We start from the raw sequence: 15,860 nt of genomic DNA, 5'->3' as shown, positions 1-15,860 counted from the left end.
TGAAATACCAGAGATCATGCAGAGAAGCATTGATAATTTAATTGGCTTCATAAAAGATGACACATCTATAAATGTGCTTTACTACAGCTTTATCAGGATTTGACGATGAGATTTTTAAACTATAGAAACTTTGTAATTAATATAATTTTCCTTATTTAGATGTTTAATATATGGTATTTAGTTTTGTTTGTATTATACACAGATGCATATGAAGAGAAATTAATGCTATGCAAAGCTCTGGTGAACTCTTGAAGTGACTGAACTCAAGAAAGTGATAGAACTCAAGAAAGTGATTCATGGCTTGCTAGCCTCCCAGCCTGGGCAAAGAGGAGGAGAAAACATTTATCAAGCAGCTGCAAAAGAGTTTAGCACTGTTGATGTTATTTGCAGAGCTACTAAAGCAGACTGGAAAAACTTTAGAGGTGCATTGTACACTTACTGCCTAAAATGAGATACGATCTTAGCTGTTCCAAAAAGGACGGTACGTGTGTGGTGCAAGACACTGTGGGAAGCCACTCTTCCCTGTCCACAGCTGCATGGTCGGTCTATGGCTGATACCACCCCTAAGGGCCGCAAGCATATCCCCCTGCCAGGGCTTTGGCTGTGGGGGCTCAGGGCCAGCTCAGAAGCAGTGCAGCCAAGGGTGGCCCCATCCCACTGGGGCCATGGGGAAAGGCTCTCTGACAGAGAGGTCATGAGGCTGACCCCTGCCTGTGGGAGCTGCTTTTGGCTGAGGGCTTGGTCCCTGCCTGGGCTATACCTCCGCCGTGGCACAGCCCTGCTCTGCCTGCCCATGGGCCCTGCAGAGCTCGGCCTAGCTGCGGACCAACATCCTGGCCCAGCCCCCGCCTGTCCCCATCCCCAGGAAGGTGTGCCCGATGCCGGGGCTGCTGCTGGCTGCCCCCCGGCCTGCCCTGCTCCCTGGCTGAGGGTGGCCGGGCAGAACCTCGCAGCCAGAGCCCGGCCCACCACCAAAGGCCTAAGGTGGTGGGACAGGCCCTGGCTGCCAGGCCCTGTCTGGCTGCCCCCGGGGAGTCCCTGCCACTACCCGGGGAGGTGCTGGCTCCCGTGGTGCCTCAATAACCTAACCCAATAGCTGGATATATATTATAGCAAGTGCAGAGAAATCCATACTTCACTGAAATCCATCTGGGAAACTGGACACACTTCCAAATCCAGGGGAAGGCAGACGAAGGCTGAGCTGCGTATAGGCTGGCAGGCTGCAGGGCCTGGTCTCGTGGCACTATTCAGGCAGTGAGGAGTGAGGGCTTCATCTAATGCTGGATGGGACAGTGTTTTTAAGGATCTTTTGAACTGCCCAGACCAGTAAATAAGGTCATGGGTCGATTACTACAAAATACAGTTGTGGGTTTTCTTGCAGAAGAGTCTTTACTGCTCGAGACTGTTATGGCCATTAAGTTCTTCCCCAGCCTGGAGGGGGTGTAGGGGGTGGGTATGATGTATAGACATGAAATCTGGAAAATGCAAATGTGGTGCTCATCTTTGTGGTCATAAAGGTCATCTTTGTTGCTTTAAAAAAAGGGGCATTTTCACTGCTCTGTGGGAGCATGTCACTGTGAAAGAAAGAAGCTGATTCCAGTTTTCAGTTGTTTAAGTTTTACAACATCTGAATCCACCGTTATCAAATTAGTTGAAGTAAGGGGAGTCCAAAGCAAACTTAGGAGCAACTTTTAGGTATGTCTGACACTTGTTGGTCTGTGTGTGGGAAGACATTTCTCATGAAAATGCGATTTTTATAGCTTGCTGAGAACTCATCAATCAAATTAAAATTGAGAAGACTCTGTTGTCATTTACAATGAATGGCAACCATCAGTAGCTGTGGAAGAGGTGTTTTAATCTTTCCAAAACACATAATTTGCTATGCTTTTCCACCTCATACATTTTTTTAATTGCTTACTGAAACCCACTAATGCACTACGAGACTGACATCTTTCATATTTGTTATATTCTGTTAATATATAATTATTCCAATTTTAAAGTCCTCTTGCCCCTCTGATATCTGATCACTTTATAAAAAGGGCAATCCAATAAGGCCTGTTCTATTCTACCACTGTGCAGAAACTAGGAGCTAGAATATTATTTTAACCAATTTATATTTTAGTAAAAGTATATAGAAAAGAACAAAGAAGTATATAGAAAAGAACAAGAGAAAAGAATGTAACAAAAGATGCATATTGTATATTACAAAAAGCAGAATACTATAACAAAGTCAAGATTAGGATATTAGAGAATTAGGAAAATGAAGCTATGATGACAACCTTTGAATGTGAGTACTATCAGATTAAGTAATCTCATGTCTTTTCTTTCTTCACATGAACCTTGTTTTATTCAGGTGATGAATGGACTGTGAAAAAAGAGACGGGATTCACTTTGGGTCATGTTCAAACATGATAGTGAGAATATGCAGGAGGAGTTGCTAGAAACATGAGGCATCATGAAGAACCCATTGGAGGAAGATGAGCCATGACAGCTTTTAAATTATGGAACATGCTGGTTAGTTGAAACCACAAGAATAAAAGACATCATGTATCAAGAAAGCAAGGCTCTAGTTTGGTTCAGTTCCTACAGACGGTAAGGAAGGGACAACAGACACCCCTAGGAAACTCAGTGATAGAATGACCCAACTTTTGGGGGCCAATAGACTGATTTTCCTTTTTTGTTTGCGGTAAATTTGATGGATTATACTTCTGTGTGCTTCGGCATGCACTTAAATGCATCTGTGTTTGTATGCTCCAGTCAATCTCATCTCTTGCCAATATCTTCTGCTCTCTAATATTTCTGTTCTTTGAGGTGGAGAACAGATAAGAGCATTACTCACACCCTTGACTTTGGAAAGGAACAAGGGAGAGGAAAGAAAAAGAGGCAAGTATAAGGCTGCTTCCTCAAATATAACTACATAATGAAGATAGGTAAATGAAATTAATTATTCTTTCTCTTTGTGAGAATTCTTTTTTTTTCCCCAGTGACTTATTTTCTGTCATTCCCATATTTCAATATTCTATTGAGGTTGTTTATTAAAATGATTAGAAGAAATGACAAAAGAGATAATTGGTATATATCAAACAGTATTTTCAGTTCCCATCAATGCAGTTTTTCTCTGTATAAAACATTAGTTGCAATACAATAACTTGAGCAATGATTCAGGTCACACACCATGTTTATAAAGAATCTGTGGTTTATCCAAAAAACTCACACAGACAAGGAGAAGAGTCAATGGTATTAATTTTATCACTGCCTGTCATACTAGATACAATTCAATAGCTCATCAAAGAGCTGGGATCTGTACTACACAGCACAGGTGAATACTTTTCTGCACTTCTTAAGGTGCTGTCAGCTACTTCTCAAAGGCTTAAGTTGGCAACTAAACACTTCTGATAACAACAAAGAGAAACACCTTGTTTGCCACTGAGGTGACTCAAATAGATTTTGCAGTGTGAAAACAATCTTATTAAACTTTGCTTTTCGCATACAGAGCAATAATTACTCAGTGACTTAAGCTGCTTTTCGTATTGCTGCTGGTGACTATCATTACCTAGTAATAAAAGGATTTTCAAAGATCTGGGAGGAAGACTGTCTGTCTGTATTTTGGCTTCCCCTTAACTTACAGGCAAGACGGAGGCAAGTGACAGTGTAGGAATAATACATGTAACTGGTGCTCTTTTCTTTGTTAATCACAAGCAGAATGATACTTTCACAGGTTGCCTACCCGTTGTATTTGTCACCTTTTTTATAGATTTTTCCTGTAGGTGTACATTCTATATTGTTAACCTCTTTTTTAAAACATCTTGACTAAGGACTCATTTTTGTATTTTCAAAAAAAATATAAAAAAGCATCCTAAACACTTTCATGTAGTCTAGAATTTAAGAATATGATTCTAAATGCATGGGTACTACACAAAGAAAGAGATGGAAAATGTTTTCAATACTTTAAACTTTGTTTAAAACTTTGGTTTTCACTTCATTCTTAGAACTAGCTGAATTATTTTTTCCGAAACTAATATAGTAAATGAAATTTACTACTACAACAGGTAGGTGGCAGGTAAGAATGTATCAGCATGAATGAATACAAAATTGGCAAAATTATAAGCAGCTGAAAAGAGGCTCATTTGATTGGAAATATCAAGCATTGATACTACAGATCAAGACCATATCCATAAAAATAAAAGCTATTCATAATACAGGCTATACTGCTTTACAGAGGGTCTGCAACCTTTTAAAATTACCCCTAAACACATTTTATAAACTGTAGTGATGAGTCAACACAGTTAATTTTTTAGAGAAAGTTGCTATATTGCAACTTACGGCAACTTATTTTGTGTGTGTCTTTAGCTCAGATACACCTTCCTAAAGGGGGACACAGAGACGACTGTACAGTTTCATTTTGTTAGGTCCTTTTATATATGCCTGTATAAGCTCCAACAGTGAAAAATCAAAACAAAGGCAGCTTTCATGCTGCTTAGATATGTCTGGAAGAAATTAGTGATTATCCTCTGACTAGTGAAGATGTGTCAGTGATTTGAGAGAAACATTTGTTTCTGGCATCTGAGTCAATAAAAAGGCTGCCTAGGTAAAAAACAGAAGCTATTAGAATGGGAAGACTCCAGTTTTTAACTGCTCAGAGACTGCACTACCACATTACTGCAGCGCTGCATTACTGGCATTATCACAAGGAACCAGCATTAAAAAAAACCACACATGACCTTTGCACACTTTGGCTCAAAATTTTCAAGCAGGACCCCCAAAGCTGTTTCACTATTTATAGTGGCAATGATCTCTGATTCCTCCATGCAATGAAAAACCTATGTGCCTAAATGTACTGTAAATGTACTGTATGTGGCCATAAAGACCTCTTGTTAATTGGTAAATGCAGTAAAGGCAGAATCTAGCTCCTAGTGTCCATAGCTGTTGCTGATCTCTGTCAGCAGTTTCTGGCAGGGACACTGATGCTGGAAGGTCCTCACCTGGCACACTGTCTTGAAGTTCTCTCAACAATGTGTGAAGCCCCAATAATACACAGGCAGGCTGTTATTAGCCACAGAATAAAAATACACTACAGTTATATTTGTGGACTTGGGAAGAACAAAAAGTCAAGATGTCTCACAGAAATGGCAAGTGACAAAAATGGCTGGAAGACTGGGGTACTTTATTAGTGATGGAGGAAGAAAGACAGAAATAACAGGATGCACCTCCCCGAAGAGGCAAGCAACTATTTTTTACTGCTTTGTGCTGCTGACTGTGTTGTGGGGATCCCTGAAATCTAATAAGTTGTTTGAGGTGGGAAATACATATACTGAAATGCACTGCTCCATACCCAAATTAGTCTTTTTTTCTGTTGACATTTTATGGATAGACCCCATAGAAAATCCACAATTAGACAGACTTCATAAATCTTTAAAGGAGATGGTATAAATACTATTTTCTACACTGCATAATTTTTAAAGGAACATCACTGTGTTTTAGGAAGATAGTGAACAAAAGAAATCAGTCAGGCTAATTAAGGTACACAATAGAAATGGTAATCAAGGAACATGACAGCAGTGAAAAAGAAGGGAAGCTATTTCCTGCAATATACTAGTGCATACTCCTGGGATCAGGAAGGTCTGCAGGAAAAGAATGGGAGGAAAAGATCATTGCCTCTCCAAGCAGCCATCTTCAGCATCTCCAGTAACCACCTTTAACTAGAGAGGCAGGAGAAATGTAACTCTGAGAACACTCCAGGGCAATGCAGCACTGAAGTAAATGGCAGAAGTTACTCATTGAGTCCCAAAATCTGTCCACAGAAGCTGTAAAAACTCTTAATTTTAAAGCATAATCTTAATAATGTATTTTATTACTTTTAAATCATTGTTCCATTATTGCAAAGCTTTATTTTTAAGAAAATTCTTTCTTCATTCCCTCAGTCCTGTCCAGTAAAAAGCTGGTATCTGAGTGACCTGGAACAACGTCAATGCCAAGGAGCATTCTGCACCTGTGCAAATCCTGAAAACTGAAATACTAGATAATCAGCTGTAATAGTCAGCACCCCAGCATCTTTGCTGCAGGGTATCTCTTGGGTAGAAGAAGTATTCCTCTACTCAGCTGCCCTGGCTTATTTGAGAACTCATAACACCAAGGACCAAAAAGGAGGAGCATACTTCCGTAGCCAGCGCTAGTCAGGAAAGCTCGCTGGTGCATGTCAGAATAGCGGAGAGAATGCTTGAATCTCCAGGTAAACTTTAATAACTTCTATTTAACATGTTTAGTTCACTGTAGATGCACAAGCCAAGGCCAAATGGAAGAATTTGTGCACTGTAAAACGAGTGGAGCATGTCTACTCCTAAGCGATGCATGTTGCAGTGGCACATCCCTCCTTGCATTTTTGAAGAGGACAGATTCTTCTGTAGGTTTCTTTAACCACTTCCAAAAATAAAAGAAGGAAACTGCTGCTGCTGTAGTCCTCCGACTAAAGCAATATGGAAATCAAGAAAATCCATTAGACCAAGGACACCATATCATAACGCACATAGGGAGTAGTTTATTTAACATTGCTGGGAGCTGTTCAGCATATCAAATTGCTTTTCATAAAGGAAAGCTGAAATAGCAGTTAGGCTACAGTTGTAGCTGGAAGGGCTTTTTGGGGGGGGGATAAGGCAGTAGTGTAATAAGTTTCTCAACACTGCAGTGAATGCTACAAAAGAGAAGTCTGAAAAACAGCAGTAAGAAATACTATATATTATAACTACGGAAGGAACCTGTGTTTGCTGGATTTTCTCCATAACATTTCAAGAGGAATTAGTGTCCAACTTGAAAGGCCATGGAGGTTTCTGTTTTCACAGAAACATTTACACTCTTATGTACAGTTGGGGACTCTTACCTTATGAGAAGACACTGCAAACAAGCATTAGACTGTATCAAATATTTCTTATTTCTTTCTGCATGAGGAAAAAATGGTCTGCAGATATCAGATCCATTTTGTGGCTAATTCCTTTTGCACATTATCTATATCATAAAAATGAAAGCAGCATTTCTATAAGGAGGTGCTCATTTGTGTATCTTTCATGATCACAATGAATGCAAACCCACAGCAGACAATTGCTCTGCAATGCTGGTGTTAGCGTAGGGGCCGAATAAATGGTCAAGCCCATTTAAGCTATGGCCGCCTCTTTTTCTTCTTTTTTTCCTTCTATTGTCACAATAATTGTAAAAAGATGGATCTCCCAATTCAGAGTTGCATGGCCAGCTTTGTTGTCTAGTTATAGTATCTGTTATGTTGTTTCTAAGGTTTTCCCCAGTCTCATAAATACATTCAAGTAGTGGCCAATGTGGTGTTGGCTTCCAAAAAGATTTTCCTCTATTGGAATGTTAAAAAAGATCTCTCTGAGTGGTGATAACAGTTATAAAATCATAATCTCTTGATCTGAGCATGATAACTAAATGCTAGAAAAATACCTCCTACTATTAGAAAGATTCAAAGTGCTTTCTACCAGATATATGTACAAAATTTGAAGTGCTTTCTTCCTAGATATATGCACAAAAATTTTTGATATATAGAGAGCAGTTTGTCAATCTTATGTTATCCTTTATCAATGCTACCATATACATGTGATTCTTCTTCTCTGTCCCTTCTACTGATACTATAAACTGATGTTTCTGTCTTATCCCCATTTTTTCTTCTCCCCATTTATCCCCATCTTATCTTCTCCCCATTTTTTCTTCTGTCTTCCTCATCCTAGTATAAGAAACCTTTCTGTTTTCAACTCTGTATGTACATTAGGTAGTTCATAATGGATTTCTCTATTCCATGTGCAGGAACAGACCATTTGAATCTGCAGATGCACTTTTCTCTGTCCATAACAAATGAATCTGCTAGTCTGGGTTAATTAATTCCTGTGATAGCAATTATTTCATTTGTTTTGCAGGTGCTTTTTTTGGAAGCAATTTTTCTGAAGCTGTAAGGTTTCAACTTTTGACAAGTACCAAAACTTCCAGCCTGCTAGTTGTTGCAATGACTTTTGTTGGCTGGCATTATGTCAGACTGAATTTCTGTGTAAGAATAGTAAGTTACAGGCACACTTCTCAAATAATTAATGGCACTTGGCTTCATGCCTCAGAACACACTCAAGGTACACTGTACACTGAAAGCCTACTAAAGCTCTCCCTGACATGACTTATTACTTTATTACAAAACTGTAGAACAGCTTTCTAGAGAAGGCATAGCTTGAAGGAATGTAATATTCTTACAGGCAGTTATTAACAATAAAAATCTGAAGAATAGTGCAGTCACTATTTACAAGGATACCATTTCTTGTTATGGCCTTATTATAAGACTGTAGTTTTTAATGATTTAAGATCTCAATGCTCATTTTTTGGGTTCACAACTTTCACAAGACCAATTGCTTTTATAATAGATCAACTAAAGCTATGCAATTCTTTTTTTTTCTTTGTGTAATTGTCTCTTTTACACTATTATAATTAGCAAGAAGTCATAGCAATGAGAATACAATCTCACCCACTTTAAGAAATACTTTATAACATCCAATTTTTAAAAGGCGAGGCTTAAAAATATGCTTACATTTTTAATTATGGTTACCAAGATTGCACATGCAAGTATGGATTTGTACATGGAATTTATTTAAGCCCCTGCTTTATTTGCATGTACAAGTCAGGGGTTTGTGCACGCAAGCAAAATTACTGTAATCATGGGGAATATATAAATGCCCAGAAACTGGTAGGTAATCGTATAGGTGTGCAATTTCTGATGCAAAAAATGCTGAAATGTTCTTATAAAATCGGGCATTTGGTCTTTAAAACAGAATCCTTTTTGACATGTTTGTAGAAAAACTCACAAGCTTAATTTTCAAACACACAGAACATGATTAGTGACTCCCAAACTCTTTCAGCTCTGACTTACCATATTCAGTAACGCTGAAAATGAAGGTCTCGTGCTTCTGTGGGAACCCAATACGATTTTAATTTGTATTATCTCTGAGTGCTTCCAAGCTCACAGGAAAATAATCTTCTTGGTTATCAAAAATTATTTTAAACATATCTTTGCATCTTCTACATTACTGTACTAAATATTATGCAATTTTATTCTATCATTATTGTAAGATGTGGAGTAACACAATGTGGTACTTCTGAATAAAGTCACATTTCATGCCAGCAACATACACAATATTAAAATACTGATCCCAATCTGGCTGTTAATGTATCACATAAAATGATTTTAATAAAGCTCACCAACTTGTAGTCCATACATTATACTATGGAATTTCTCCATCCATTTAAATGTCCAGTTTATGTCCGTATCTAGTGCAAGCAGACGATATGTTAGACTAAAAGAACTGTAGGTTGTGTTTTGGTTCTGTTTTTTTTATTTACTACGCAAGTCGTGTCTGCCTATAAAATACAGGCACTTTTAATGATAGATTCTGCTCTCAGGAACGTCACGGGCCATACTGCCATTGATTTTAATACAAAAGGTCTTTATTTTTGTGTTATCAAATATTACTGCCAATTTTTCAGAAAACTGTTCCTTAATTACAGCTAATGATCAGGGTAAGAGCAACTACATTCATCTATTGCTCACCTCAATAACAATTAGATTTCCTGTATCTTAGTTCCAGCCAATTTTGCCATGGAAGCAACACACAAAATTCTGTAATTAGTTCATTCAGGCTTTCCTTTTCCTTTCCCTTTCCCCAGCATACATGTAGAACCACTTGCAGTACTTAGCCCCAAATTATAATAATTACGGAATTGTATTTACATACGCACAGACACATTCATGACTATCCCCACTGAATATACTGTGTGTTGCTTTCTCTACAGCAGGAATACTGACTATAGGATAGTGAAAAGCAATGTTTAAGTGAAGCCTCGGACTTATGTAAGAACTGCAACCTTGTCCTACCAATGAATGACAGGTAAGCAAAAAATACTAAACTGTTTTGCTAGAAACAGTCAATTTAAAAAAAAATACATGCTTTAAAGTTTTATGTTTGCATAAAGCATAGACTAAAACTTACAAATTATTAGTAGTATTATATGCAGTGGCAGAGAGTAGCGTAGATAGTATAGACAGATGAATACTAACAGTAACAATAGAAGGAATAACAAAATACAAGCTTTTGTTCAATAAGTACTTTGTCAGCTCAGTCACATATTTGAATGATCTGTAGAGGGGCTACATGCATTTCTGTTTTGTTATTCCTGTTTATACGCATCTCTCTCTCAAATGAAATGGAGAGAAGTCATCAGACAAATTGCCCAGTAGTCTTGACATCAACATTCTTGTAATTTTTTTATTTCATAACCAAACATTGCCAACCTCTCCAAACCCATCACCACTGCTGCATTTGGACTTATATGAATTTCGGTATATAGCTAATGCCTTGGTAACCCAAGGGAAAGCTCTGAATACTGTCTCAAATATTCCTCTATTGGCCTTATAAGACAGGAATAACTAAATCCTTCGGTGATGCAAATCCAACCCCATTTTAATAAAACAGAAATCATGAAGGTGCCCCGTAGCAGAACAGAGTTTCTAATTTGTGTTTCACCAAAGTAGTTATGTAGGATATATCTTCAGTCCCTGTGTCTAGAATATTTCACGATTGATGACAAGTATCAGAGTTAAGTATTTCTACTGAACATACTAAGATATTTCACAGGAATCTCACAGAGATGAACCATGAATTTAATATGAATTCTCAGATAACCAGGTTGATGTGAAAAAAGCTCCCTCCAATAAGACTTCTTGTATGGATACAGAAATTTGAGCATAAGAACAAAAGTAAGTACTACTATAAAAACATATTCATTCTGCATAAAATCTGAATGTTTCCCAGGTTTGCTGAAGAAGTACCGGAGTAGCTTATTTCTAGTTTTCCACTATATTGGATGCACACCACAGTGTTAAGTGCTTTCCAAAGCAAATAAAAATCATTATCCCCATCCTCAAAAAATCTCAACCAAAACCTTAAGCTTAGAGAAGTCAACGTGACTTTGTTCAAGGTCTTCTAGCAACCTTGTGTCAGCGACAGGGTCACCCAGCTAATTATCCTGACTACAGAAGCAAGGCTCTCACGAGTCACAGGCTAGGTAGGGCTGTAGCTAGTTAAATGGAGAGCCAAACACCACAAAACTGTAACCAGCACCAACAGGTCAGCCTACAACTGAATTCACTTTTTTTCTTTTTTTTCCAGTGTGCTGGTTTTGGCTGGGATAGAGTTAATTTTCTTTATAGTAGCTAGTATGGGGCTGTGTTTTTGATTTGTGCTGAAAACAGTGTTGATAATACAGAGATGTTTTAGTTGTTGCTAAGTAGAGCTTACACTAAATCAAGGACTTTTCAGCTTCCCATGCTCTGTGAGGTGCACAAGGAACTGGGAGGGGACACAGCTGGGACAGCTGACCCCAACTGCCCAAAGGGATATCCCTTACCATATGATGTTATGGTCAGCATATGAAGCTGGGGAAGAAGAAGGAAGGGGGGACGTTCGGCGTGATGGCGTTTGTCTTCCCAAGTCACCGTTATGTGTGATGGAGCCCTGCTTTCCTGGAGATAGCTGAACACCTGCCTGCCCATGGGAAGGAGTGAATGAATTCCTTGTTTTGCTTTGCTTGCATGCGTGGTTTTTGCTTTACCTCTTAAACTGTCTTTATCTCAACCCACAAGTTTTCTCACTTTTACTTTTCTGATTCTCTCCCCCATCTCACCAGGGGGGGGTGAGCGAGCGGCTGGGTGGGGCTTAGTTGCCAGCTGGGGTTAAGCCACAACATCCAGTTTGACACTTCCCCACAGCTGCAAACATACAATCAGACAGATATCTGGCATAAAATTGATCTTTTAACTACAGATTGTTTAGCTTAAAGGTTCTTTTTTAAGTTACTGGCATCAGTCAAGTAGGACTGTGTAGCTATGGTATCTTGCCATTTTTAAATATGTAAATTCACACGACAGTCAGTTTTAATTCTGAAAACAAAATGTTTAAATTTTGTAACATGCATATGTGTAATTGGTAACATTTCAGGGCAATCATACATTTTAAAAAAACTGGCAACAAATTTTGTATATAAAATTTTAAATATTTAACAGATGATCAGACATATCTGGAAAATCCCTAAACCAAATGAAAAATAAGTGCAAAATTAGGATTACATAGTCTACAACACGGCAACTACTGACGCTGCATCCCCATTTCTCATCAGATTGTAAATTTAATTCTAGTGAAGTTTAACTCCGTTTCAGCTTTTAAATAGCCATTAAGAAGCCTACAGGACAGTTAGTTTTGCAGTTCATAAATATCTGCTACTCAGACTGGGGTGTAGACACTTGACAGGAAGCAAGAGAGTTACCACTCACCCACTGAACTGTGGACCCTGGTTGTGTCTTAGCCTTATAGCGGGTAACATTACATTTATTTTGCAATTGGGGATGGCAGATTGCTTGTATGCAGTCAATTTTCACCTTTTTTTCCCACTTATATTCATGTTTATCATACTGTGAACAAAATGACTGGGAGACAAATGTCGGGGTCTGCAATTCTGATAGTACTGCTATCGTTTAACATTTTGAACTGTCAAATTCTGTGATCTGTGTTTATCAATAGAATAATAACGGACTGTACCATTTGGCGTATTTCTTTGATATTATACTGTTTTTATTCAATAGACTAATTTTTGGATAGAAAAGTGGAGAGGGACAAACAGCTGGCTCTGTTAACAAACTCAGCCACAATACTGTAACTTACACTTGCCATCTACATTTTCAATTAATATATAAAATCACAAATATGCACGTCATGCAATGTTTAGTTTTAGAAAAATATGTAAGTATTTGTCACCCTTTTGGCACAGCATTTAGAGAATATTTCAGTTACAACTTAGTTATTTTAATTGCACTGTATGGTCATTGATAACTATCACTATGATAATCTGCTCTGTATTCCTGCATAATAGATAAATTTTAGCTTTGCTTAGGAATTTCCAGATCTATTTCAAATATCATGTATTTTAGAGTGACACCATGGATCACTTGTTTTATTTACTTCCAATTTATATAAGTTTTCTGCAATAAAGTTCATTTGAAAACTCAGAGAAAGGAAAAATCAAAATGGAGATCTTTCCATTTGATGATTCATAATGCCATTTATGTGATACAAGAGCTTTCTTTTTTTGTTATTAAATGTAAACATTGATTAAAATGAGAAGATTCTCTTATATTACCTAAGGATAGGAAATAACAATCCACCTCTTCATATTAGATTCGTAATTCTTAAAATGAGAAATGTTTTAGGGGTCAAAGGAAGCAGCAGCTTAGGTCAAAACTGGAAATGAATATGAGCAGTCTCATCTCAGTTATAAATTTGCATGTACACATTTCAATTCTATCACAGCTGACAGAGAGGAACTTTACTGGCAGTCTGATTAAGAAAGGCACAAGACTGGAGTTACAGGTAATTTCATTTACAGGTTGTATTGGTCTGGGAAAACATACACAACATCTCTGACATTATGCTTGATATCAGCTCATGCTACAAATCTATAATCTACAATACTTATAATAAATAGGAATTAATTACAAGCTCTCTCCATCCTAATCCCCCTTTCTTCCATCATATATTATAAATACTGCACTTGCAGAATGGATCCTAATCAGTCTCTTTTATATAGCAGAGCTAAGCTTTCAAGAAATACAAACATCACACAAAGAGGCCTGTCAGTTAGACTCCCAGTCACTTTTGATAATATTTGGAAGAAAACAATGAACTCAGACCCTCTTTGAATACAGACAGAAAAAGGCCTTAACACAGCAATCAAGAACTATAAGAACAGAAAAAAGCCAACAGAAAGGGCATGTCTTTGAGTTACTAAGTTTTAATATTTCTGAAATATGAAACTGAAAGCAACCTCTGTTCAGTGGTACATAAAGTGTTAGGCTTCCTAATGCTTCTAGTATCTCCGTTGATCCCAATTAAGTCTTTAAAATTTCATCCATAATATTAGAGCTGCTTCTTTATAGACTCCTTTCTAATGCAAAACTGAAGTACATGCAAGTGTAACAATGTTTGTGGAATAATGAGATTTGAATCAACTATGAGACTCTTAATCTTAATTGGCAAGAGGTGTGGGAAGATGAAAAATCTCCTTTCCCTGTAATCTAATCAAACCCAGCAATATCAGCTTCCAGATCGCAATGTCAGCCTTTCCACTGAAGGGCTTAGCAGGAGGTTAGGAAAAAATTAATCGTAAACATTAATGTAAATACCAAAAGTTCATACTGGTCACACTAGCTAAGCCACCTCAGCAACCTTTGTGCTCCCTCTTGTACTCTCTCACTTGTGTTGCTGGCACTGCTTTCAGCATCCCTCCCCAACAGGCTGAAGCAGGAGCTGTATTTTGAAAGGTTTCCCAACAGGTTGGTTGAAAACTCAAATTGCATGTTTTCATGAGGAGCCCACGAGGACTCAGAAATCAGAACCACTTCCAACTCATTTAGGAGGAACTTTAAACTCCAATTCTCAATTCAGAAAGACAAGATTTCTGCAAAAGCTTTTAGAAAAGAGTCCCTAATAGCTATCACTGTTGCAGCAAGGTAGAGGAAAGGACTCCTGTGGTGTTTGTGAAAGACAGGAGTTTCAGCCTGTGCCGATACTGCATTATGGCTGCAACCACTTTCCTATCCTTGATGCTGATGCTCCTCAGGTGCATCGACAGATAGGACACTGGGGAAAGACAGACATATTGTCCCTGAGTCCTGACGAGTAGCAGTCATAACTCACCTCTAGCAAGCAAGAAGAGACCTTGTCTGAATTTCTAAGAGCTCACTTTAACGTCGGTATAGTACTGTAGTCATGAAGATGAGAGCACTGTTCAGGACAACGTGACTTCGCCAGCTAATATGCCTGAGAGAGGTGAAAGACGTAAATAGTGCCTTTCTCACCCTCTTCAATAACTGTCAAGGAGCCTGGGAGGCAGGCTGGGGAGACGCCGCACCGCTGCTGAGACACATGTGAGGAACCATCAGGCTTCTTGGATTATCCATTCTCATAGCCAGTAGCAAAGTGCTAGAATTCAAAAAGTAACTTGACTTTTCAAAAACAGCTAAAAAGGAGGAACTCTCTTCCCACCATAGACAACAGCAATCCCTTTATGGCTCCTTGAGTCTACGTATGCAAGTTTGCCCAGATTTCTAGAGCCACCCCTAAACCATAAAAAGATGAAGAGATACTTTTGTTGTGTTATTCTCTGCATAGATAAGGGAAGACTCTGAAACCCTCAAGACAATCCCCAAGGCAGAGATGTCTGTTTGCCTACGAAAATATTTCAATGACCACTAACAGTATCATCTGTCTCTCATCTTTTGTATAAAACATACAGAAGCAACGGTGAGGTGTTTGATACACAGCGGAGTGAGAAAGCAGCTGGAATCACTGCAATTTATGCACAGCCAGCCAGACAAGCTGTTGCAAAAGATGGTTATACATTTTAGCACAGCCTGCAGTTGGCACATTGTTTAAAGAAAAAATACGATGCCCACACATTCAAAGCAATGATGGAGAGCTCATGAGCAGTTTCATAGGAGTGGGCTGTTGCTTCCTAATTATTATTTGGACTCACTTTTTGATAAGTTAGTGCTGGCTTTTGTTTTATTAAGTATTATATTTTATGAAATACATCCTTTATTACTTAATACCAAACAAGTCACTGCTGAAGTGAGTGACTTTAAATAAACTGCAGAATTGCCATTCTACTGGGCAGGCCTTTTATGCACTAACCAGAAACATGGAATGAAACTGATATCGCTAGCAGATAATAGCATCCTCCTAGTGGCGGGGCAAATCTGGCAAGTGTAC

At 38.3% G+C, this 15,860-nt stretch overlaps 1 protein-coding gene across 13 annotated transcripts in view; it reads right to left on the bottom strand.

Moving 5' to 3' along the window:
* Window positions 1–15,860, bottom strand: part of EPHA6 (EPH receptor A6) — a 532,902-nt gene that overhangs the window by 259,243 nt on the left and 257,799 nt on the right. The window contains exon 1 of one of the 13 annotated variants that reach the window (XM_075515614.1): window positions 9,241–9,274. The exons of 11 other annotated variants lie outside the window; for them this stretch is intronic. In XM_075515614.1, the coding sequence (XP_075371729.1) occupies window positions 9,241–9,259 (19 nt within the window). In that variant the 5' untranslated portion in view covers window positions 9,260–9,274. Of the gene's footprint in view, window positions 1–2,279; window positions 2,366–9,240; window positions 9,275–15,860 lie in introns of those variants that run through there. One more of the 13 variants, XM_075515622.1, reaches the window with a different exon arrangement.

This window comes from Mycteria americana, chromosome 1 (assembly GCF_035582795.1).
Source record: "Mycteria americana isolate JAX WOST 10 ecotype Jacksonville Zoo and Gardens chromosome 1, USCA_MyAme_1.0, whole genome shotgun sequence".
Classification (NCBI taxonomy): Eukaryota; Metazoa; Chordata; class Aves; order Ciconiiformes; family Ciconiidae; genus Mycteria; species Mycteria americana.
Note: the sequence above shows the minus strand (reverse complement) of the source record. Positions and strands in the feature narration are given on the sequence as shown.